The sequence below is a fragment of the Leucopleurus acutus genome, assembly GCF_964270905.1.
Source record: "Leucopleurus acutus genome assembly, chromosome: 14".
NCBI classification, from domain to species: Eukaryota; Metazoa; Chordata; class Mammalia; order Artiodactyla; family Delphinidae; genus Leucopleurus; species Leucopleurus acutus.
This window is the reverse complement of record NC_139156.1, coordinates 15,292,565-15,316,905: the sequence shown is the minus strand read 5'-3', so window position 1 is coordinate 15,316,905 and position 24,341 is coordinate 15,292,565. Positions and strand designations below refer to the sequence as shown.

The 24,341-nt window shown below is 38.5% G+C and overlaps 1 protein-coding gene across 2 annotated transcripts in view; it reads left to right on the top strand.

Moving 5' to 3' along the window:
- Positions 1–8,290: 8,290 nt before the first annotated feature.
- Positions 8,291–24,341, top strand: part of ATRNL1 (attractin like 1) — a gene marked incomplete at its 3' end in the record, with an annotated part of 683,994 nt that continues 667,943 nt past the window's right edge. Inside the window, exon 1 of one of the 2 annotated variants that reach the window (XM_082854377.1) lies at positions 8,291–8,723. In XM_082854377.1, coding sequence (XP_082710503.1) covers positions 8,431–8,723 — 293 coding nt within the window. In that variant the 5' untranslated portion in view covers positions 8,291–8,430. The remainder of the gene's footprint in view (positions 8,724–24,341) is intronic. The other variant, XM_082854378.1, reaches the window with a different exon arrangement.

The following is a 24,341-nucleotide window of genomic DNA, read 5'->3' as shown; positions in this document are numbered from 1 at the left end:
TAAAGTTGGTTTATTTGGAAGTAAGGTGATACAGCATAATGCAGTGATAACTAATGAGTCATCTGGAGAAATTAGAATTATCTATCGGGGAAAAATTATGACTTCTGGAAACAAAAGAGTACAATATTTTCTTTTTTGTTACCTGATTCAAATTGAAATTTTGTACATTTCTATTGATAGAACTGAATTTTTTTAAAAAAGGGTTTTGTTCTCCTTTTGCAAGAAGGAAAGTACTAGCAAATGACATCCTGGGGATGGAATAGAGAAAAGGTCCTTGACATTTTTATCTCCCCCATGCCTAATTCCTTTCAGCACTGTCCCAACAAGGAGAAGATAGGGAGGCCTATTAGTTGTCTTGGAATACTTTGGAGATTTCTAAATTTAGTCACCCTTTCTTGACATTTTTTGTCAATCACTGGGCCATGCCCTTTCCTCCTTTGTTTCCTTCTCTGTTTCTCCTTCTCCCATGTAGTAAGTCAAATTCTTTTTTATTTTTTTAATACATTTATTATTTTTTTTATTTTTGGCTGCGTTGGGTCTTCGTCGCTGCGCGTGGGCTTTCTCTAGTTGCGGCGAGCGGGGCTACTCTTCGTTGTGGTTTGCAGGCTTCTCATTGTGGTGCCTTCTCTTGTTGCAGAGCATGGGATCTAGGCGCTTGGGCTTCAGTAGTTGCAGCACGTGGGCTAAGTAGCTGTGGCTCATGGACTTAGTTGCTCTGTGGCATGTGGGATTTCCCCAACCAGGGATCGAACCAGTGTCCCCTGCATTGGCAGGCAGATTCTTAACCACTGCACCACCAAGCAAGTCCCCATTAAGTCAAATTCTTATACCTTCATTTTCAAGAGAAATTTTGTTGCTGACTTGGCTTATTCTATTTGTCTTTTTTTTTTTTTTTTTTAAGTATGTCTATTTCCTCTCTGCCTTTTCTCTCCATACATAGGCAGGAACTTTAGTTAGCCAGTTAATTGATATTAATTGATAATCTGTATGTTGCAGACTCTGAGCTGGGCTTTCAATGTCTGCCTTTAGCTCTGCTGGCAACTTTTCACTCTGTTCCAAGTGTTTGATACAGGGTTCAATCTTTGACGGTCTGTCCTTTGGTTTAGTTTTGCCTCTGCTGTCGCTAACTTATTATGGATGTTGGGCAAGTCACTTAACTTTATTGAGCCTTGGAAGGCCTTTCTGGAGCTAGGTATGGATGACCAACCTGAAAATTTCTCCTATTAGCCTGAATTGTTAAGGTATAGGACAAAGAAAACTGGACTGCATTTCAGGAGAACTAGGGTTTCAGACTTAGCTCTGCCACTGTGTGAGTTTGCATAAAACTTCACTTTTCTGGGCCCCAGCATCTCATCTGCAAAATGAAGATCTTGGACTAGATTCATCTTTAAAATAACACAGTTTTCTTACAGCTCTGCCTCATTCTTTGTGTTTTTGTATTGCCCAAATCTCTTTCAATAATCCTTTCCATCACATGGGATTAGGATTAATTCTGTTCCTAAGAGTAATTTTTGAACATTAAATGTCAGTATTATTAATATATCTTAATATATTATAATACAAAATATAGTATATACTATATTAATATACAGTATTAATTTGTATAGTACTTTACCATTTAGTAGGCTCTTTCATATACTATTCTGTTTGGTCCCTCATCTCAGCTCTGAAATGGGCATTGACAGGTAGTTTGTTTATACCCATCTTATAGGTGAGAAAACTGAATCACAGAAGTTAATGGATCATGAAAGGGTAACCAATATACAGGTGGAAGAATTAGAAATCAAACTCAAGTGTCTATGAGTCTTAGGCCTCATGCTACCTTTTTTATTTTCTTAGGGATGCATATTTTTGTTTATTTATTTATTATATCTGTATATTTTAGAAGTAATTTTTAATTTTTTTTTTTTTTTTTTTTTTGCGGTACGCGGGCCTCTCACTGCTGTGGCCTCTCCCGTTGCGGAGCACAGGCTCCGGACGCGCAGGCTCAGCGGCCAGGGCTCACGGGCCCAGCTGCCCCGCGGCATGTGGGATCTTCCCGGACAGGACACGAAGCCGGGTTCCCTACATCGGCAGGCAGACTCCTAACCACTGTGCCACCAGGGAAGCCCTAATTTTTAATCAAAGAGTACTGAAAGCTTTATAATAAAATGCTGCATCTCCTTCTCCTCTTCCCTATCCCCTAAGGCAAAGCAGCTTTCAACTTTTCTTCAGTGTAGTATACTTATACTGCTATTTCTGGATTTATCAGTTTTGGACTTGCAATTACTTCTTATTAAGGAATTAAGATTTAGCACTATCCTTCTTTATCCCCTCCCATCTTTTTAATAGAGACATTTTATATATTTTTGGTTAAATAAATAGTTAGCATTTATTACGACTATGTAATTATCGTTTCCTGCTGAACAGTCTTGTATAGGTTTCCTTCCTTTCTTTCTCTTCCTCCCTCCCTTCCTTCCTTTCTTCTAGGCAACAATTACTTCATTTTGTTCATTTACTTAGGTCTCTGTGGGCTTATTCCGTTTTCTACCCAAATACCTTCCCTTCCCTCCCTTCCTCCCTTCCTCCCTCCCTTCCTTCCTTCCTTCCTTTCTTCTAGGCAACAATCACTTCATTTTGTTCATTTACTCAGGTCTCTGTGGGCTTATTCCGTTTTCTACCCAAATACTCCAAGATCTGTCACATATTGTTAATATTTTCCCCAAAAGCTCCAACAGTTTCAAGCACTCATATGCCTTACTTTCCTAGATACCTCCCTCCCCAGCCTCTGTTTCCAGGTTGGACTGGCTGCTGGGGCACAGCTGTCCATCATTCTAGGATATCCCTTCACAGTTCTCTTATGTTCAGCCTCTTGTCCCTTTGTTTCATTCTCCAGGAGTTTCCTAAAGAAGGGTCCCTTAGGAGACAAAATTTATGAAGGTTTGTGTGTCTGAAAATGTCTTTATCCTCATACTTGAGGATACCATTGCATTTGCCTGTCTCCTTCCTCCCTCTCCTCCTGCCCCCCAATATGTGAGTCTTGTTAAACTCAGTGTTTTAGGCATCTGGAGGCTCAGTCTAGTTCTGGGAAATATTCTTATGTTGAATAAATTAATCTAGACAATTTTTTTCTGCTCCTACATAGGAGTTGTGCATTAATGTACTATCACATTAATAAATGTACTCATATGATAAATAATTTATAATCATACATAATCTTAACAAAGCTTCTAATTTTCTTAGTTTTTCCCTTCTCTATAAGTGGAGACACCTTCTTTGTCTTGTATTCTAATTTCTAGATGATTTCCTACACTTCACCTTCCAAACTTTCTATTGCATTTTAATTTTCGCTGTCCTATTTTTTTATTTTTCTGTTTCCTGAGTGTCCTTTTATATTTTTAAAGAGTATCCAGTACTTGTTTCATGGTTGCAAAACCTTCCCTTATTACTTTGACTATGTTTTCTCTAATTTCCTTTTCTCTGTTTTGGTTTCTGTATTTTATGTCTAATGAACTTTTGCTGTCTATATTTAAGAGGGAGTCATGAAAAAAATTATTGAGTGGGGCTTATTGACTAGAGGCTTCACTGTAGGGTGATCCATTTGGCTTCAGTTGTTGTAGGTTTGCCATTTGGTTGGGAGACCCTGAATGACAGTATCTTTTCTCTTGGACTATTCAATTTTTGCAGATAGGTGTCAGGTTTCTGCCTGGGGTTATTCAGTTGGCTATAGTGTTCTGGGAACAGGTAGGCAAAGGAGGCAGCAAAATGATACCATTCAATATATAGATTTTCACTTAATCTCTCCATTTTCAGCTGTATACCTCACTCCCTCCTTCTATAATCCCTGGTGCCCCAAGTCTGGAAACTCTCTGATTCAATTTCTCAAGAGATTTAACCTCCTGTCAGAGTTGGGTCTGGGTTAGTTTTAGCTGCTTAGGGTGAGGAAGGGTACTGTGGGTCCTTATATTGCCCTCATCCATTCCCCCAGTTTTCATCCTAAAGCCCCATTTTTACCTTCCATGGTAACTCTTGCTTCTGAATCCTGAGGCTTTCCTGGGCTCTTCAGGAGAAACAGGCTTGTTCCTTATTATAATTCATCTTTGCAGGCATGTACCAGTTCTCCATTCACTTTCCTCCTTCCAATGAATTGACTCTTCCAAATACATTGATATCGTTCATCTACTAGTTGGTTATGTTCTCATTTTCTTTGTCATTGTGAGTTTATACCTTTAAAAATTAAAAAACATTTTCTGCCATGTTGGTAGAGTTCAGAGCAGAGGTAAATACACATACTTAGTCCACTATGCTTAATAGGAAGTCCTGGCCCATAATTTTATTGAATTAAGTTTCACAAAAGACAAATTTTTGCAATTGACTGCTGCAATCAACTTTTTTTGGTAGCAAGTCTGAATATTTAGGATAAAAAGTTTAGTTTTTAAATTTTATTTCCCGGTTAAAAAAAAATGTATTAGCCCAGCATAGTAAATTTAGAATCTTTGGATTTATTCCCTTGGATTTACTTATGACAATATGTTTGAAATGTGTTAAGTTGAAAAATTGGCAGGATCAGACTGTACGTGTGTCTTTGCAAGTGTGACAGCAAGAGAAACTGATAGAATAAAAGAATGAATCCAAGCGAAAGCAGAGTGTTAGATTTTGGTGGTACGGGGAGGGGGGGGTTCAGGTCAAAGTCATATCAACATTTTCAATATGATCAATAATGTTTTAATGAGTACCTAAAGGTGATTTTTTTTTTTTTTTTTTTTTTTTTACTGTCTAATCTCACAGACCATTAATGCTCTATCAGTGTCTTAAAAATACTGCCCCAATTGCACTAAGGGTCCCTTTGAATGAATGCATTTCTGGCTCTTGGGGCCAGGCTATCTACAGCTCTCATTACCTTAGCTGCTTTCAGAAGCCTCCTATGAGGCAAATGATGAATAAAAACCAGAGTAGAGATCATTCTTCAGTCAAGCAACTGAGAAGGGGCTCCTTTGGTTCATTAGCCCAAATAAGATCTTTGACTTTGTGAATGGCGATCAACAGAGCAGTGGATCTATCATTTTTCTAGTTCTTAAAAAAAAAAAAAAAAAAATTGCATTTCCTTCAATTTGGCAACGTGAAGTCTTAGATTTTTGCCTTTTATAGTACCATTGTTAGATGGTATGAATGGAAATGAAACACACTCACCCAAATATCTAAAGGTCCTGATATAAGGCTAATTGTTGAGAGAATATACTTATCTTTCCCCTTGAAGCAATTTTAATAGATAATTCCAATCTTAACAGTTTCATCCTACTTCAGTAAAACTGACTTTTTCCCTACTACCTCTTTGGAGTAAATTTTCACCTTTCTGCTGGATTTATGACTGCTATTACCAATACTATGAATTATTGTAGTGTCGTGTAGCACAGCTAGGATGCTGACTCTCCTTCTTTGGAAAAAAGATAACATCATGTTGGAGTTTTACAATTTCTTGATCAAAGAAAATACTGAAACATCAGTCAAGAGTCTGGGCAAGCTTTATCACTATTTTGTGCAACCATTGTAAGTCATTTAAGTTTTCTGGGTCTACATTTGTAAAATATGTGCCACTCAGCTGTACAAGGAACTCCCAATCTAGTAAGCCTAATAAAAGATAAGCTTATCCAGGGGTAGAAATCATGTTTTATTCATCTTTGTTTTCTCCTGCTTAAATTCATAATAGTTACTCAGTAAATGCTGACTGAAAAACAGGATATAGGGCAAGTGCAAATCCTGTGAGATCCTTATGAGAATAATTTTATATAAATTTAATATATTCAGCTTGATTCTAAAGGCAACGTTGAGAGGAGGCCTGTGGGGCTGCATGTTCTTCAGTGTAACCTAAAGTACTGAGCTGATTATAGTGGTTAGAAGATTAAAAGATATATATTTTTAATGGGCAAACGCTTTGCTTAAATATAGCCTACCGTCAGTAATGTGGCTGAGCAGTGATCTCTCTTGTTAAAGTGGCTCCTGTGTATCGAGTTACCTTCACACTCAGTGATGGTTTTAAGAGTTTGGCCACCTTCCACATGTCTGAAAGCAACTCTACATTAGATGTGAGAAAGATGTGGCTGACTTTAAACTTTGGTTGGCGTGAGAAGAATGGAGAAGGCAACAGGGCTTGTTCGTGCATGGTTAATACTAGAAAGAGTTCCGGATTTTACAGTCATGGAAATTAAAAGGTGTGATCCAGAACAATTTCCTCCTTTTAATTATCGTTCCAAAATGTTCTCCTCTCCTTCTCCCCCATCCCAAGCAGTCTCTAAGGGGCATACTGATATCGAAAAGATGTGAAAAGAAGGAGCTGTCCTTTTTAGGTTTGAGACTGACATTTCTGGTACTGATATTTTGGGGGAATTGTGATTTGTTTGTTCCATAAATGAAAATCATGATTTTCCTTTTTCTTTTTTACTTCCGAAGGAGCCACGTCTTTCTGGACCTTTTTTTCCTCCTTAAGTCATCGCCGAGGTGTTTGCAAACCAAGCCAACACTTAATTTTTTTCCCCAAACTAGAACAAAGCCAACAGAAACAGCCTAGTAAGTAGTGGAAAAAGCACAGACTTGTGTTTAACGCTCGGTTCATTGCTTTCTTCTAACCTGTCTGACAAATCTTTCAACCTTTTTGAGTCTTTCTGTCTTCATCTGCAAAATGGGGTTAATGGAGGATTTCATCTGCAAAGTGGGGATAACAGATTAAAAGAGATGACATGGGTACATTATGCCCCAAATATACATGAGTTGAATCTTAATAATAATATTACGACTGTGTGGTTACAACAAAAACTTTTTCTCCTTTTGCTGTCAGAAATGCTTTTGGTAGATTTCAAATTCTTTTTCATACTGCCTGCTCTTCTTTGGTGGGGATCCAAAAATATTGCTGTGACTCGAGTGTACGAGGCTGCAATTTGTGTTCGGCTTCCTTTCTCAAGGGTTCAAACAGCCTGTTTAGTGAAGGCACAAAAGTACAAAGCAAAAATTTCAGCATATGCCATCAAATCTTGGAAAGTCATCTAAAGGAGGAAAGCTTGCTACCGAGGAAGGAAAAACGGCTCTTTTCTGGGCGTCATTTCTGCTCTTCTGAAAAAAGCCCCGATGTTGCAGTATTTTTCAAGGCAGAATATTGTCCCAGATGGAAGAGGAAACACTGACAAGCAGAAAAGGAGATACCTGGGGTTCCGAGGCAGCGTCGGAGAGGGGCGGCGCGCCCGGGGCTCAGAACCTCGCAGCTCTTTGTTGGGGGCGGGGAGTCACTGTTTCCGCGCAAGAAATGGCTCCCCCTGGGAGCGGCCCCTCTGCGGAACCGGCTCCGCGACCCCCGCAGGCCCTAGCCCCCGCCCCTCTCCGTTCTTGCGGACCCCACAAAGTGGTCGGAGTGCGGTGCCTTTAAGACTTTTGCCTGCTGCACATGCTCAGCTCTTTGTGTGTTGTTGGAGTTTTTCTCTTTTCAGAAAAAAAGAAATAGGCTGGAGGATGGGACGGAGGAAGCGGGGAGCGCTGGGGGAAAAGTGCTGCACTTTTGCAGCTGTAGACAGCGGACGGGAAGGGCTTATTTTCTGCTGAAGCTGCGAAGCCGGTCCCGATCTGATCTTTCGTCTGGGGGGGCTCAGGAGGCGCGCGGTGCGAGCGGGGCCGACTTCCCAGGCGCGCCGAGGGGAAGGGTACGGCGGGCCCGCGCACCACACCTGGCGGGCCGCTCTCCCCTCAGCCGGCGGGCCGGGTTGTGCGAACGCGCGGAGGAGTCCCTGGCCCCGGTAGGGGCGGGGCGAGACCACGCGCAGGGCCTGTGTGGGGAGGAGCGGAGACACGCGCGAGTGGGGGAGGCGGCGCAGCACCCCGCGGGCTCTAAAGGCAGCACCGGCATCTGGCTAACGTTACCGGAGAGAAAATGGCTTCTGGGGGGCCGCCGGCGGCCGGCCGGGGCGGGCGAGGCTGAACCCCGCTTCCCTAGTCCCCCCTCCCGCGTTGGGCGCGCCCACCTCGGGGCTCCCGTGGCCCCCGCCCTCCCGGGCGCGCCGGGCTGGGAGCTGAGGAGGTTGGCGCGAGCCGTGGGCGAGGCGGGGCTGCGCGCTGGGTCCCCCTCCCCCTCCCGCAGGTCCCCTTCGGAGCGCCCCGCGCAGTCTGCATCTCCTGCTCCCCGCCTCCGGCCCGGCCCGGGGCGCCGTGGCGGTGGGCTCGGCCTGCCGCGGACAAGGTCAGGAGACGGAGAGGCGATGCCCGAGTGCGACTGGAGGGAGCCGAGCGGAGGCGACAGCGGCTGGGATCTGTCCCTCCTGACCAGGGAGCGGGACTGGAGCAGGCGCCGGTGAGGAGGAGAAGCGGCGGCGGCAGCGGCGCGGTGTTCTCCTCTCCGGCCAGATTTCCCCTCCGAAGCATCCCTGTAGGCGCCCGAGAGCGCATCCCGGCCGGGCAGGGACGCTGGGAAAGATGGAACCGGGGGGCCGGGCCCGCACTGGTCCCCCGCAGCCGGCGGCCCCGGGGCCGTGGAAAGCTCGGCCGGCGGGCGGCGGTGGCGGCGGCGCCTCCTTCTGGCTGCTGGACGGGAACAGCTGGCTGCTGTGCTATGGCTTCCTCTACCTGGCGCTCTACGCGCAGGTGTCCCAGTCCAAGCTCTGCGAGAGGACCGGCTCCTGCTTCTCGGGCCGCTGTGTCAACTCCACCTGCCTCTGCGACCCGGGCTGGGTGGGGGACCAGTGCCAGCACTGCCAGGGCAGGTTCAAGTAAGTGCCTTCGCCGGACCCCGAACCTCAGCCCTGCCCCGCACCCGTCGCGGCCTCCCCCCTTCTCTCGGCCCCGGGTCCCCCGACTGGGAGCGACCCGCAGCGCTGCGGGAGCGGGGCCCGCGCTGTCCCCCTCCAGCCCTCGCGCCTCGGGGACTTCGGGCCCTGCGTCTCGCACCGACCGCCGTGGATGCGAAGCCTTTCCCGATGGTCCACCTATCCGCAGCGACTCTGGTCCCCTGATCGTCAAAATTTTCACACTCAGTTACGGTGCCAAACACCATTTTGTTAGGACACTATTTTTTAATCAAAAATTATGCACGTAACTCGTGAAATACTTGCGCATTGTGAAGCATTCAAACAATACGGAAGTTTAAAGGTTAAAAGTTCTGGTCTACCAGTACCTCCCTTTTCCCCATCCTACTCCCCTCTCTAGAGGTAAGCACTGCTAACATGTTAGTGTATTTAGTAATAGTGATCATAAGTAGAGTTTATGATGGCCTTACTATGTGCCAAACACTGTTCTGAGCCCATTACGTGGGTTGCCTCGTTTGTTTCTCACACCAACTCTGAGTTACTAGAATTACTATACCGGTTTTACAGAGGGAAATCGAGGCAATCCAAATCAGCCAGCCTAACTCTAGAACATTTACTTTAAGCCAATATACTATGTTGAATTTGCGAGGACAGTCTTGAATTGAGAAATACAAGAGTGACTTTGGGTTAGATAAGAGGATGAAATACCTGGACTTTTTAATGTGGTGGAGATAAAAGATTTTTCTAACTGGTTCTTTGACTATCAGCTGTTGTGTGGGAGCATCACTTTCGTTTTTTTGAAGCTCAAGGCCCTAAGCAGCTTGCTTTACAACAGTAAAGATACTTTCCTCCATTGGTTGATGTTTGTTGCGTTGCTGTCTGATATGAAAAGAAATGGGTGAATGTGGGGGGAGCAGCAGATAAGATAGTTGAAGCCAATAGGGTGTCCATCTGACAACTTGCACATAACAGTCACTAAGTACCTCAGCTTCTTGGTTTTCTAGGTACTTCACGTGAAGTTTGCTGGCTGGGTTAGTAGCTCTGAAATTGCACTATGTAGATTACTTGTTGTCAGGGTGATAGCAAAATCTAACTGAACTGTCTCTTGGGCTCTAAGGCAAAGATAGGAATATGGTTCACCTGCTAATAATGTATTATAGGAAAATTTCCTGGGAGTTTTAAACAGCATATTTTCCTCTTTTTGAAAAAAAACTTGCCAGTTAAGACAGTGCCCCTGAAAACTCATTGTAAAAATGTATTTTTAAAAATGGGACTTTTTAATTTAAGTAGATCTTACTGTTTAAATTAATTGACAGGAGATTTTTGGAAGTGAAATCTCAGAATGAAGTTTTATGAAATTCATCTGTAGCAATAAGTTAAAATGTTTCCTAGCTTCATAATTTCACAAATTAGCCATAGTACTGTAGTTTTATATTTAAAAAAAATTTGGTGGAGGTACTAATTAAAAGTTTAAAAAAGTGTTTCAAGGTCTGCAAAGATATCTTATCGAACTGTGCTTGTGTTAGCAGTCTTTATAAATGAAATGTTTTTAAACTTTTGCTTTGATCATAACAGCCAGCCTCTTTACCTAGCAAGAGAGGATTTTGAACATATGAACTGATAGTCAACAATGAAAAAAGCCACATCCATTTTTTATATCCTTTGGTACATAAATAGGAAGATTGCCTGATTCATGTGTAAGTTAGGGACATTGGCCTTTGGGTGGGTGGAATTGCTCCATTTCTCTAAAGAGGACAGAAATTGCTGCAGTCCTGAGAAGCTTCTGTCTACATTTTATAGTAGTGGAATTGCTAATCAGCCAGATCAGCAGCCTGTAACCTCACTAGCAGAGGTTGTCTCAGTTAGTAGGAAAGATCACATATCAAGTTAAAATCAGCTTAAATAATATAGAGAGATGGTTGGTGTTTGTGAAAGATACATTAGTGAGTAAAAGAGGACTAGTTTTTTTTTATATAGATATAGTTAAATAACAATAAACCCTGGACTAATCATTGAATATTCATTTCCTTGGAAGCTGTTTCCTATGATTCATTGTACCCTATTAGTAAGTACTTTTTTCATTTCTCTGTGGAATACAAGCTATTAGTTAGAGTAAATATAACTGGTACAACTCTGTGTTTTGTTATGTATTCTCTTAGCGTCAAGAAAAAAGTGGTATTTAATGTTAAACGGAAGAATCAATTTAGAAGAAAAGATTTCTTCCTGGTAAAGTACATGCTAAGCTAAGAAAGGTTTATTTGAGGATGGTGGCTTGTTTTATCCAGCATTTGAAGTAATAGCACAGTGGGAAAGACTTTAACTGGAAATTCTCACTTCATTAATTATCTTGAAAATCTTTTACTTAACTGAAGGATAGCCACCTAACAAACAGACATCAAAAATGATCAATCTTGGTAAGCAGGTGTCAAAATTAATTGGCTGGTTCCATGGTAACATAGCTTTTTTCCTACTGTAGGGATTTCACTAGGGAATGAGTATCCTTCAAATGCTTCTTTAGAACAGAAGATTGATGGTTGGAGGGAGAAATGCAGAAGCAAATATGGTATCAAGAGTGGTACTTCAGTTCTCTTAGGATTGATTTCAGTCTTCTGTTTCCATTTGAAAAGAATAAAACTCTCAGAATTACAAGCCATTCCTCTCATAGGTAAAACAGAACGAACACTGATCATCAGCTAAAGCTGGACTAAAAGACTTAGGACTGAGAATCAGAGAGGACAGTGCCAACTTGAAATATAATAATCAAGGATATGATATATGCAAATTTGAATTACATTTACGTGGGTAGCTTAGTATCACATTGGAGTAGAAAATGTTTTACTATAACCTATTTGAATGAATAACATTCTCTATTAGAAGCCAGTTCTTTAGAATTATTTTTGTAGAGTAGTTGAGATTTATGTTTATATAAATTAATAATTTGAGTTCAAACTCAGACATTTTCTTGCTAATGTGACTTAGAAACCTAAGACTTCTAATTTCTCTTAGGTAAACAAGGTAGCTGATATTAACGTTCTGAGATTGGAAAATAACTCATTATATTGTGAATATTTTATAAATGTATATTTATTATTAAAACAGATTTATTGACTGTTTCTCTAAAATCATCTATTAAATCTTATTGTGTGTTTAATGTATATAGATATTTTTAAAATCTCTTAAGTCAGTCAAGTATGGATAATGAATTTCACAGATTTATAATGGAAGTAGTCTATTTCTATTTTGACAGCAAAATGAAGATATAATATCAGGAGTGAGGTTGCTATTGTAAACAGAAAGTGGCAGGGTTAAATGTGTCAATATTTTCCCTAAGTTATTATTTTTTGCGGTACGCGGGCCTCTCACTGTTGTGGCCTCTCCCGTTGCGGAGCACAGGCTCCAGACCCGCAGGCTCAGCGGCCATGGCTCACGGGCCCAGCTGCTCCGCGGCATGTGGGATCTTCGCGGACCGGGGCACGAACCCGTGTCCCCTGCATTGGCAGGCGAACTCTCAACCACTGCGCCACCAGGGAAGCCCCCATTCCCTAAGTTATTATTAAAAATAAAACAACCCCAACATATGTGTGTATACACACACACACACACACACACACACACACACACGCACATATTTGGAATCCTTTTTAATAATAATAGGGAAGCTATCAGTAACTATAAAGTTAAATTGAATATTCCCTGTCCCCAGGTCTTCTTTATTTCAAACTAAGATTATAATATGTAATTTATATCCATGGGTTCTTTTTACATTATTAAACCATAAAATCACACAATAGATTTTAAAATAATTTAAATTGAGTGTTTCTAGGATCCTAAATTGATAAATTGCTTGTACTAGCATGGTTTTCAAGACCATGTGTCTACATAATTTGGTTCCTTTAGCAGATCAGACTCACCCTTCCTGTTTTCCTGCCTGGGTCTTTTAAAGTTCCTTGAAAGTGTCACATTCCTTTTGGACTCAGGGCATTTTACACATATGCATACATCTCTCTGAACCGTCTTTCCTATGTGGTCTTTGCTTGACTTATTACTAAGCATCCTTTGAATTTTAGCTTATACTAGTGTCTAAAGGAAGCTTTTCTGACTCCTCAGACTATGTGACCCCTCGTTATGTACTCTTATAGCACTATTTTTACTTTTTAGCACTTTCATAATGAATTATTAAATTACAATTGTAATTTTTTCTTAAAAATTATTTTTAAGAGCTTTATTGGGGTATAATTGACATGCAATAAACTGTACAATTTAAAAAGTTTGGACATATATATGCACGTCTTAAACTATCACCACAATCAAGATCATAAAAGTATCAGTCACACTCAAAAGTTTCATGTGCCCCTTTGTATTCCCTCCCTCTCCTTTCCGCTGCCTCTCCCTGTCCCCAGGCAACTAACTGAGCCGCTTTCCTTCAGTATAGATTTCTAACAAAATGACAAAGCTCTTTTTCAAAGTAGTTGTATCTTTTACATTCCCACCAGCAGGGTATGAATGTTCCAGTTAATTTACACCCTCACCAACACTTGGTATGGTCAGTCTTAAATTTTAGCGGTTCTAATAGGTGTGTAGTGGTATCTCATTGTGATTTTATTTTGCATTTCCCTAATGACTAATGAGAGCATCTTATGTGCTTACTTGCCATCTGTAGATCTTCTTTGGTGAGGTATCTGTTCATATCTTTTGCACATTTTTAAAATTGTTTTTTCTTATTATTGATTTTTATGAGTTCTTTATATATTCTGGATACTAGCTCCTTATCAGATATATCATTGGCAAATATTTTCTCCCATGTTGGGGCTTGTCTTTTCATTCTCTTAGCGGTGATTTCAAAGAACAGAAGTTTAAAAAAAAAAAGAACAGAAGTTTTAAATTTCAATTCCAGTTTATCATTTTTTTCCTTTTATGGATTGTGCTTTAGGCACAATATCTAAGAAGCCTTTGCCTAAACCAAAGATTTTCTTTGATTATTTTTTTTTCCTAGAAGTTTTGTAGTTTTAGATTTTACAATTAGTTTTATAGTCCATTTTGAGTTAATTCCACATCTAGTGAGAGGTATGGATCTCAATTTTTTTTTTTTTTTTGCATATAGATATCCAATTATTCTAGGACCATTTGTTGAAAAAAACTATCCTTTCTCTACTAAAGTGGTTTGGCATCTTTGTTGAAACCAGTTGTTCGTATATTTGTGTGTCTGTTTCTGGACTCTGTTCCACTGATCTGTTTGTATGTCAAGATTATTATAGCTTTATAAGTCTTGAATTCAGGGAGTTTAAGTCCTTCAGTTTTGTTCTTTTTCAGTTATTTTGGCTACTCTATGTCCTTGGCATTTCCACATGAATTTCAGAATCAGCTTGTCAGTTTCTACAAAAAAACCTGCTGGGATTTTATTTGGGACTGTATTGAATCTATACATCAGTCTGGGGGACAGTTGATACCTTATCGATATTGAGTTTTCTTACCTGTGAACATGGTATATCTCTCCATTTATTTAAGTCTTCTTAATCTCTCAAAAATATTTAAAAGTTTTCAGTGAACAGTCTTACAACTCTTCGGTCAGATTTTCCCCTAAGTATTTAATATATTTTGCTGCTATTGTAAATTATATATACGTGTGTGTGTGTGTGTGTGTGTGTGTGTTTAAAATATGAAAATACAACTGATTTTTGTATTTGGTCTTGTATCCTTCAGTTTTGCTAACCTCATTTATTAGTTGTAGTAGTAGCAGTTTTTGTAGATTCCTTATGATTTTCTACGTAGATGATTATGTTGTCTGCAAGTAAAAATACTATAAGCCTTTTCTCTGCAATCTGGATGGCTTTCATTTCTTTTTCTTGCCTTATTTCACTGGCTAGAACCTCCATTACAGTGATGTATACAGGTGATAAGAGTGGTTGGCTGTGTCTTGTTTTTTGATTTAAAGGAAAAATATTCAATCTTTAACCATTAAGTATGATGTTATGTGTAAGATTTATAAAACCTTTCTGATTTTCTGTTTCTGTCAGTTATTGAGGGGGGTATTGAAATTTTCAATTATAATTTTGTAGCTATCTATTTCTCTGCAGTCGCATCTATTTTTGCTTCATGTATTTTGAAGCTCTGTTATTAGGTGCATGAAATTTTCTATTATATCCTATTGGTAAATTGATCCTTTTTTCATTATGGAATGACTAGTTCCTGAAAAGACTATCCTTTTTTCATTGATGTTTTTGCCCCTTCGTTGAAAATGAGGTGGATGTCTCTCTCTCTGTATCTATTTCTTGATTCTGTTCTGTTCTATTGATTCATGTATCTTTACTTTGGGAAATGCATTTCTTTTGACTACTGGATCTTTATAGTAAGTCTTTTTCCTTTTAAAATTTATTTTTGGCCGTGTTGGGTCTTTGTTACTGCATGAGGGCTTTCTCTAGTTGTGTTGAGTGGTTGCCTCTTTGTTGCGGTGTGTGGGCCTCTCATTGTGGTGGCTTCTCTTGTTGTGGGGCATGGACTCTAGGTGTGCAGGCTTCAGTAGTTGCAGCACATGAGCTCAGTAGTTGTGGCTCACGGGCTCTAGAGTGCAGGCTCAGTAGTTGTGGCACAGGGGGTTAGTTGCTTCGTGGCATGTGGGATCTTCCCGGACCAAGGTTTGAACCCGTGTCCCTTGCATTGGCAGGCAGGTTCTTAATCACTGTACCACCAGGAAAGTCCCTTTATAGTAAGACTTAAAATTAGATAGTGAGATTCCTCCAACTCTGCTTCTGTTTTTGAAAATTCATTTGGTTTTTCTAGTTCATTTGCTTTTCCACATAAATTTTAGAATCAGTTTGTCAATTTCTTAAAAAAAAAGCTGGGATTTTGATTGAGATTGTGTTGATTCAAGAGATCATTTTGGGAAGAATTGACATCTAGACAATATTGAACTTTCTAGTCCATCAACATGATATATTTCTTCATTTATTTAGGTTTTCATTGATTTCTTTTTTCAGATACAGATACTACATACATTTTGTTAGATTTATACCTAAATAGTTTGTATTCTTTGATGCTATTGTAATTGATAGTTTCCTTTAATTTCAGTTTCTAATTGTTCTTTTTCATTATGTAGAAATGCAATTGATTTTTGTATATTGACCTTGTATCCTGCAATGTTGCTAAACTCAGTTTCAGTAGCTTATTTTTTTGTAGATTCTTTGGGGCTTTCTATACAGACGATCATAGCATCTGTTTTACTTCTTCCTTTCCCATTATATGCCCTTATTTTTCTTCTTGTTCTGTTGTACTCGCTAGGACCTTCAACCTGATGTTGAATATGAGTACAAGAGTGGATATCCTTGCCTTGTTTCCAATCTTAGGTGGAAAACATTCAGTCGTAAAACATGAAGTATCATGTTAGTTGCATGTTAGGCTTTTTAAAAATAAATGCCCTTTATTAGGTTCAAGAAGTTCCCTACTATTCCTAATTTTGAGAGTTGAGATAACGGAAAAATGTATATTGGTCTCTGCCCCTGGTTCCTGGCACAGAGTTCCTAAAACCGTTATAATTTCCTAAGTGATAAGAGCACTAGAAGCATCTCTTGTTCTAATGTTCATCTTTTACCTTTGTTCCTAACACAGGGCTGCTGAAACCCTTGTAATTTCCCTGGTGATAGTAGTAGCTCCTGGATGGTTTCTGGATGAGGGCTAGTTACCAGAAAGGCCAAGTCATGGTTTGAAGCTTGGAATCTTCAGCCCTGGGCCCCGTTCTGTTGAGAAGGGAGAATGGCTGAAAGTAGAGATATGCTGAATCATTCCTACATGATAAAGCCTCCATAAAATCCCCAAAGTTTGGGGTTCAGAGAGCTTCTAGTGAACACACGAAGGTGCTGGGAGAGTGATGCACCTTAACAGGGCAGGGAAACACTGAACCCCTTCGCCCATGTATTACCCTATGTAGCTCTTCTACCTGGCTGTTCCTGAATTATATCCTTTTATAATAAACTAGTGATCTAGTAAATAAAATGTTTGTCTGAGTTCTGTGAGCCTCTCTAGCAAATTAATTAAACCCAAGGAAGGGGTCCTTGGATCCCCTAGTCTATGGCCAGTTGGTCAGAAGCATAGGTGGTATCTGGGCTTGCAACTGATTTCTGAAGTGGGGCAGGGTTCAGTGGGGGGGCAGTCTTGTGGGACTGAAACCTTAACCTGTGCGATCTGATGCTGTTTCCTGTTAGATAGTGTCAGAATTGAGTTGAATTCTTGGACACTCTGCTGTTGCCTGTGAATTCCTTGGTGGTGGGGAAAAACCTCCATAAATTTGGTGACCGGAAGCGAAGGTTGTGTGAATAGTAAAGGCGACTTATGGGGAAGAAGCACACAGTAGAGAAGAACTGGATTTTTTCCTACACAGGAGGAAAAAAAGCTGAGAATGTTTCCATTTACAGTCGTGTATGGATGTTGAATTTTGTCACATGTTTCTTCTATATCTATTGAGACAGTCGTTTGGTTTTTCTTCTTTTTGTTTGTTAATATTGGTGAATTAAATTGATTGATTTTCAAATGTTTAATCAGCCTTACATTCCTGGGGTAAACTCCACTTGGTCCCATTATATTATACTTTTTATATATTGCTGGATTTAATTTGCTAATATTTCGTTGAGGATTTTTGCTTCTGTGTTCATGAGAGATATTGTTCTGTAATTTTCTTTTCTTGAAATGTCTTTGGTTTCCTTATGGTGTAATGCTAACCTTATAAAATGGGTTAGGAAATGCTCCCTCTTCTTATGTTTTCTGGAAGGATTTATGTAGACTTGGTATTACTTTTTTCTTAAATGTTTGGTAAATGTTTTTCTTAAATGTTTGGTAAATGTTTTTCTTAAATGTTTGGTAAATGTTTTTCTTAAATGTTTGGTAAATGTTTGATGCCATTTGGGGCTGGAATTTCTTTGTGGAAGGCTTGCAGCTGTGAACTCAATTTTTTAAATAGATGCAGGGATATTCATTTTATCTATTTCTTGAGTGAGTTTTGGCAGATTGTATCTTACAGAGAATGGGTCCATTTCATCTGAGTTTTCAAATTTATGGGCATAAAGTTGTTCATAATATTTCCTTATCCTTTTAAAGTCTGTGGGGTCTTTAGTGATATTTCTTCTTCCATTTCTGATATCGGTAGTTTATGTTTTCTTTTTTCTTGCTTAGTCTGGCTAGACATTAATGTTATCAATCTCTTCAAAGAATATGTTTCGTTTCATTGATTCCTGCTATTTTTTCTTTTGTTGCTTTTTCAGTTTCATTGATTGCTGCTTCTTTATTTTATTTTATTTTATTTTTGCCACGCCACGCAGCTTGCAGGATCTTAGTTCCTGAGCAGGGATTGAACCCAGGTCCGTGGCAGTGAAAGCCCCGAGTCTTAACCACTGGATCGCCAGGGAATCCCTGCTTCCTTTGGTTTTAACTTACTTTTATTTATTCTAGTTTCTTAAGATGAAAAGCTTAGATCATTAATTTGAGTTGTTTCTTCCTTTTAATAAAAGCATTTGAATGCTATACATGTTCTTCTAAGCACTGCATTAGCTGAATCTCACATATTATGGGATGTAGTACTTTGATTTTCATTCAGTGTAATTGAACTAAATTATGATTTACCTTGAGACATTCTCTTTGGCTTATGTAGAACTGTTTTGTTTAATTTCCAAATATTTGGGAATTTACCAGAGCTTTTTCTTTTATTTATTTCTAGTTAAATTCCATTATGTTCAAAGAACATACCTTTTATGATTCTAGTTTTTATAAATTTGTTAAGACTTGTTTTTTGGACAGAATATGGTCTATCGTGGTGAATGTTACATGTGCAGTTCAAAGAATATACATTCTGCTGTTGAATGGAGTGTTACAGAAATGTCAAGAAGGTCAGTTGGTTGTTTTATGTTGTTTAGATCTTCTGTATCCCTAATGATATTCTATCTACTTGTTCTGTTGATTACTGAAAGAGGAGTGTTGAAGTCTCCCACTGTATTTATGAATGTATCTGTTTGTTTCCTTTCATTTCTGTCAGTTTTGCTTCTTGTATTTTGAAGCTTTTTTTGAGATGCATATACAGTTAGAATTGTTATGTCTTTTGGTGAACAGACCCATTCATCATAATATAGTTTCCCATCTCTTTTTCTTTGGTAATTCTTTTTACTTTGAAATCTACTTTGATATTAATAGCCACACGAGCTTTCTTCTGCTTATTGTTTGCATGATGTATCTTTTTTGACTTGGAAAGAATGATGTGTGTGTGTGTATATATGTATGTGTATGTGTATATATATATATAAAATCCAGTCTAATAATCTGTCTTTATATTGGTTTGTTGAGACTATTTACATTTAATGTATTTGGATATTTTTTAGCATTCCATTTTAATTTTCTGTTGGCCCTTTTGGTATATGTCTTTGTATTATTTTTTAGGGGTTATGCTAGTGTGCTAGTGATTACACTATGAATAGCTAACTTTTTATAGTCTATTTGGAGTTAGTACTATATTACTTCAGGAAAATTAAGAAATTTTGGAACCATATAGGTCCATTTATCTTCACCTGCTGACCTTTGCTATAATTGTCATATAATCACATCTACATGTACGGCAAATCTCATCTGATAAAGTTATAAATTTTGCTTTCAACAATCATACATACTTTAAAGAACCTAAGAGGAGGAAAATAGTCTTTTATATTTTCTCAAATATCTGCTCTTCCTTTTGCTCTTTGTTTATTTCTCAAGTTATAAATTAACTGTTAGTGTCATTTCCCTTTTGTCTGAATCACTTTCTTTTGGATTTCTTTTTGAGCACGACTGCTGCTGATGGACTTTCTTAGTTTTCCTTGTTTTGAGAATATTTTGCCTTTTTTACTGAAAGATATTTTCCCAAGTACAGAATTCTGGGTTGACAGTTCCTTTCTTTCAGTGTTTTAAAGATGTTGCTTGACTCTCTTCTGGCCTGCATAGTTTCTGAAATCTGCAGTCATTCTAATGATTTTCCCCCGTATGTATCATTTCATTTTTTTTCTAGCTACTTCCAAGCTTTTTATGCAACTTTTGTTTTTAGCAGTTCAGATTCTGATGTATCTGTGTGTAGCTTTCTTTGAATTTACCGTGGTTAGGGTTTGCTGAGCATCTTGAATTTATATTTATGTCTTTCACAAATACAGGATTTTTCTAAAAACCGTTATTTCTTCAAATATATTTTTTCTGCACCGGTCTTTTTCCCTTCTCTTTCTGGGACTTCGGTGATACTAATGTTAGGCTTAAACAAAATTCTTGAGGCTCTGTTCTCTCTCTTTTTTTTTTAACTCTTTTTTTTCTTTCTTTAGATTGTACAATTTCTGTTGAACTGTCATCAACTTCACTGACGGTTGCCTCTGCAATCTCCACTATGCTTTCGAACCCATCCAGTCATTTTCAAAGTTAAGATATAGTTTTCAGTCCCCACATTTCTGTCGTGTTCTTTTTTATGATTTCTATTTCCCTGTTGAAAACTTCTCCTCCCATTTCATTTAAGTGTCTTTACCTTTATACCATGGAGTACAGTTTTAATACCTAACGTCTTTGTCTGATGATTCCAATTTCTGGATTTTCTCAGGAGTGACATCTATTGATTATCTTTTCCATTGAGAATCTGTTACATATTCCTGGTTCTTTGTATGTTGAGTGATTTTGGATTTATTCTGGATGTTCTGAATGTTATGTAGGTTCTTGGTCCTGTTATTCCCTGGAGAATGCTGATTTATTTATTTACTTATTTATTTTTATTTAGTAGGCAACTGACCGGTTAGGTACAAGTAGCAAATTCTCTATCTTGCTTTTGGAGGGCAGTGGTTCTAATCTTCGTTCCATTTTCAGAGCTTTGGATCTAAATGCACACATGCCACTCAGGGATTAGTCTGAGACTTTGTGGTGTTTTAAATTTTAATTCACTTCTCAGAGCCTGTGATAAGCTGCTTTTTGGTCTGTCCCACACGTGAGCAGCTCAGATTGAGCTTGAGTCTTATGTGGGTTCATATACAGAATTAGGGTATCTGCATCTTCAGCTCCCTCTTCCTTAGGATTCCCCCCACACTCTTTGGCTTGAAGGGGCACTTTTCCCCAGTTATTCTTGCTTTTGAGGAGACAGAATTTCTCTTAGGATTTGATCTGCATATGCATGTGCTGCTGCCATTCTCTCAAGGTTTGCCACCCTTGCCATCTCTCCGGCCATCGTTTTTGTAAAGTCCTGAAGTTTTCTTTCTTGGGTTGTTGCAGTAGCCCTTTTTTTTTTTTTCCTTGTGCAGTAGCCCTTTAATTGATCTTTCTGTTTCTGTTTTTTTCTCTTGCTCATCTGTCCTTATTGCTGCCAGAGTTTGCTTGATAGAACACAAATTTGATCATATCTTCCTTTGCCTAAGAACTGGAGTATTTAAGGTAGTGAGTGGTGCCAAGGTTTCTGATGAGGGATCTGTTGTCATTCAAATTGTTGTTCTCCTCTAGGTAGTGTGTCATCTTCCTCTTTCTTTCTTTTTTTTTTCTCTTAGGTTTTCAGAAATTTGGTTATGATATGTGTGGGTGTGGAATTCTTTGTTTACCTTGCTTATTTTTTGCTCAGCTTCTTGTTCTGTAAGTTTACATCTTTTTCAAAATTTGCAAAAATTTCTGTTATCATTTCTTCAGATATTGTTTTCAGCTCCGCACTTTTTCCTCTCCTTCTGTGACTCCAATGAGACAAATGTTAGATCTTTTGTTACTAACTTTGAAGTCACTAAAGCTCTGTTCATTTCCTTCAATCTGTTTTCTCTCTCTTCAGCCTGGATGATTTTTATTTACGTGTCTCTATATTCACTGATTCTTTCCTCTATCTTCTCTGTTCTGCTCTTGGACCCCTCTTGTGAGTTTTTATAAAACGTTTCATTTGTTATATTTTTCCATTTTGTTCTTTACATCTTCTGTTTCTTTGCTGAAACTTATATATTTGTATTTGTTCCAAAAGTGTCTGAAGCTGCTTATTGGGCCATTTTTCTGAGAGCTGCTGTAAGATTCTTGACAGATAATTCCAGGATCCTTGTCATGTCAGTGCTGGTACCTGCTGATTATCTCTTCTCAGATGCGTTGAGATTTTGTATGGCAAATAATTTTGGATTGTATCCTGGATATTTTGAGTGTTATGTATGAGACTCTTGTTCCTATTTAAATATTCTGTTCTAGGAGGCAGTTAACTCATTTTGGCATGTATGACCTAGCTCACTTTTTAAAAGTACAGCTTTATTGAGTTATAATTTATATACCATAATATTCATACATGTCATAATACCATTTTAAAGTGTATGATTCAGTGGTCTTTAGTATATTCAGAGAGTGGTGCAACCGTCACCACTCTCTAGTTTTAGAACTTTTTCATCACCCCATAAGGCAAACCCACACCCATTTGCAGTCACTTTCCATTTTCCCTACCCACCAATTTCACCAGTCTAGGCGCTGCTAATCTACTTTCTCTATGAGCTTGTTTATTATGGACATTTCATAGAAATGGAATCATATAATTATATGTTCTTTGTCACTGACTTCTTTCACTTACTTAGCATGTTGTCAAGTTTCATTGTATTGGTATTCCACATTTGTTTTTCTCTTTATCAGCTGGTGGACATTTGGGTTGTTTCTTCTACCTTTTGGCTACTGTGAATAATGCTGCTATGAATTTTTTGTGTACAGGTTTTGGCATGGACATATGTTTTAATTTCTCTTGGCCATATCCTAGGAGTGTGCTGGCTCTCTTCTGTGCTGAGATTAGACTGCCCACTTAGTTACAATTTAGTTTTGCTGTGTTGATTCTGATCAGTTTCACATATTGCACCCGAGGGCATGCCCAGGACTTCATACACAGATTTAAAGAATCCCCTTTTTCACCTTCCTCACCTTTGTAATTTGTTTCCATTCTCTTGTTAGGAGGATAAGGGGAGCTGACTCTATTGTCATTTGTCTCCTCCAGTGGGGAGGGAGAGATTCTTTTTTTTTTTTTTTTGGTAGGTAAAATAAGCATTTAAAAAATAAAAGCACTGTATAAATTAGGAATTTTCAAGTTGATTCTCTGTCTCATAAAAAAAATAGAAGATTTAAGATCATTTTTCACATTTTGATGTGTTAAGTTTTATGCCAGGCTTCATTTGTATTTTATGACAATATAATTATGCTAATAATGAATTTTTTCCAGAAAGTAGAATTTATTATTCTAACTATTTCATGTAAGACTAATATTAATAGCATTAAAACTAACATTTCACACGTTAAATTATGAGTTTAGAGGAGAAATGATATTATGTGGTGGAAAAAGCTTTTACCTGTATTGCCTTTTTTATTGCTGATGAAAATCCTGTGAGGTAGATGTTGTTATTCTCATTTTACAGTGGGAATAGAGAGTGAAAGACCTGAAGCAATTATTTATGCAAAGTCTGATAGCTACTAAGTGATAGCTGAGTTGCCAAACATGTCTTTCTGGCTCATTTTCTATAGCAAGCCATCTTCTACTCTTCAATAAGAAGTTTCTCCTCAGTTATAAATTCATAATCTTCTGGATTTCCAGATAGCATAGGGGTACTTAGGATCATGAGTTTTGATACCAAACTGACATGGGATTGAGATCTATTTCCGCCAATGTGCCATGAATGTTGCATGGATTTAGTTTGCTGCTTTACTGAACACTTGATAAGTTTTGTGGCATTACGGTTTTAAAACAATCTTGTGAAATAAGCATTATTGTTATAACTGTTTTGCACACAAGGAAACTTGAGGCTTAGGGAGTTTGAGTAACATACCCATAAGGTGACCAGGCTGAGATTCTTGTAGCTCTTCTAAAGTTTTGCCTGTTTCTTCTAGTTTCTCAGTCATGTCTTATTTATTCTTCAGTGAAAAGAGAGTATTGTTCTACAGAGTTCTTACGTGTCCTTTGTGAAGTTAGTATGAATGAGTGCGTTTTACAGTACACAGAGATACCGTAAGAAAAGTCTAAGCTCATTAAATAATTCTCTATGATATAGCAATATTTTATTTATCTCCAAGCTTGTTGATTATTTAAATGTATATTATAACAGGAACTTTTAATGTCACGTTCCTGGATAGGCTGTGAGTGGTTGGTGAATCCTCAGATTTGTATATAAAATATTATTTATACGAATTTTTCTAGGCAGGAGGTAGTAGCTTTTACAAGATTCTCAAAAGTGATCTCGGATCTCAAAATGGTGAGCATCACTGTACTGTAGAAAAGGAACCCAAATAATGGTCACTGTGTATGTAGAATTAAAAAACATTTTTTCAACACATGGAATGATTTCAAAAGTAGTTTTTTAATTTATTTTTTCAAAAAAGCTTAGGAAGATTATACAACAAGGATAAAAAAGTTTCCTATTAATTGAAATATTATAGTATTCAAATAATCTGAATATCTATATTACATGTAGGTACATATAGATACAATGAATATCTCTATGTATTTATATGTATACATATATGTGTGTGTATATATGTACACACACACACCTGACATATTTCTATAGATAACTATATGATGGGGAGTGCTCCATCATCCCCTCTATTTGACATGTATCATTACTTTAT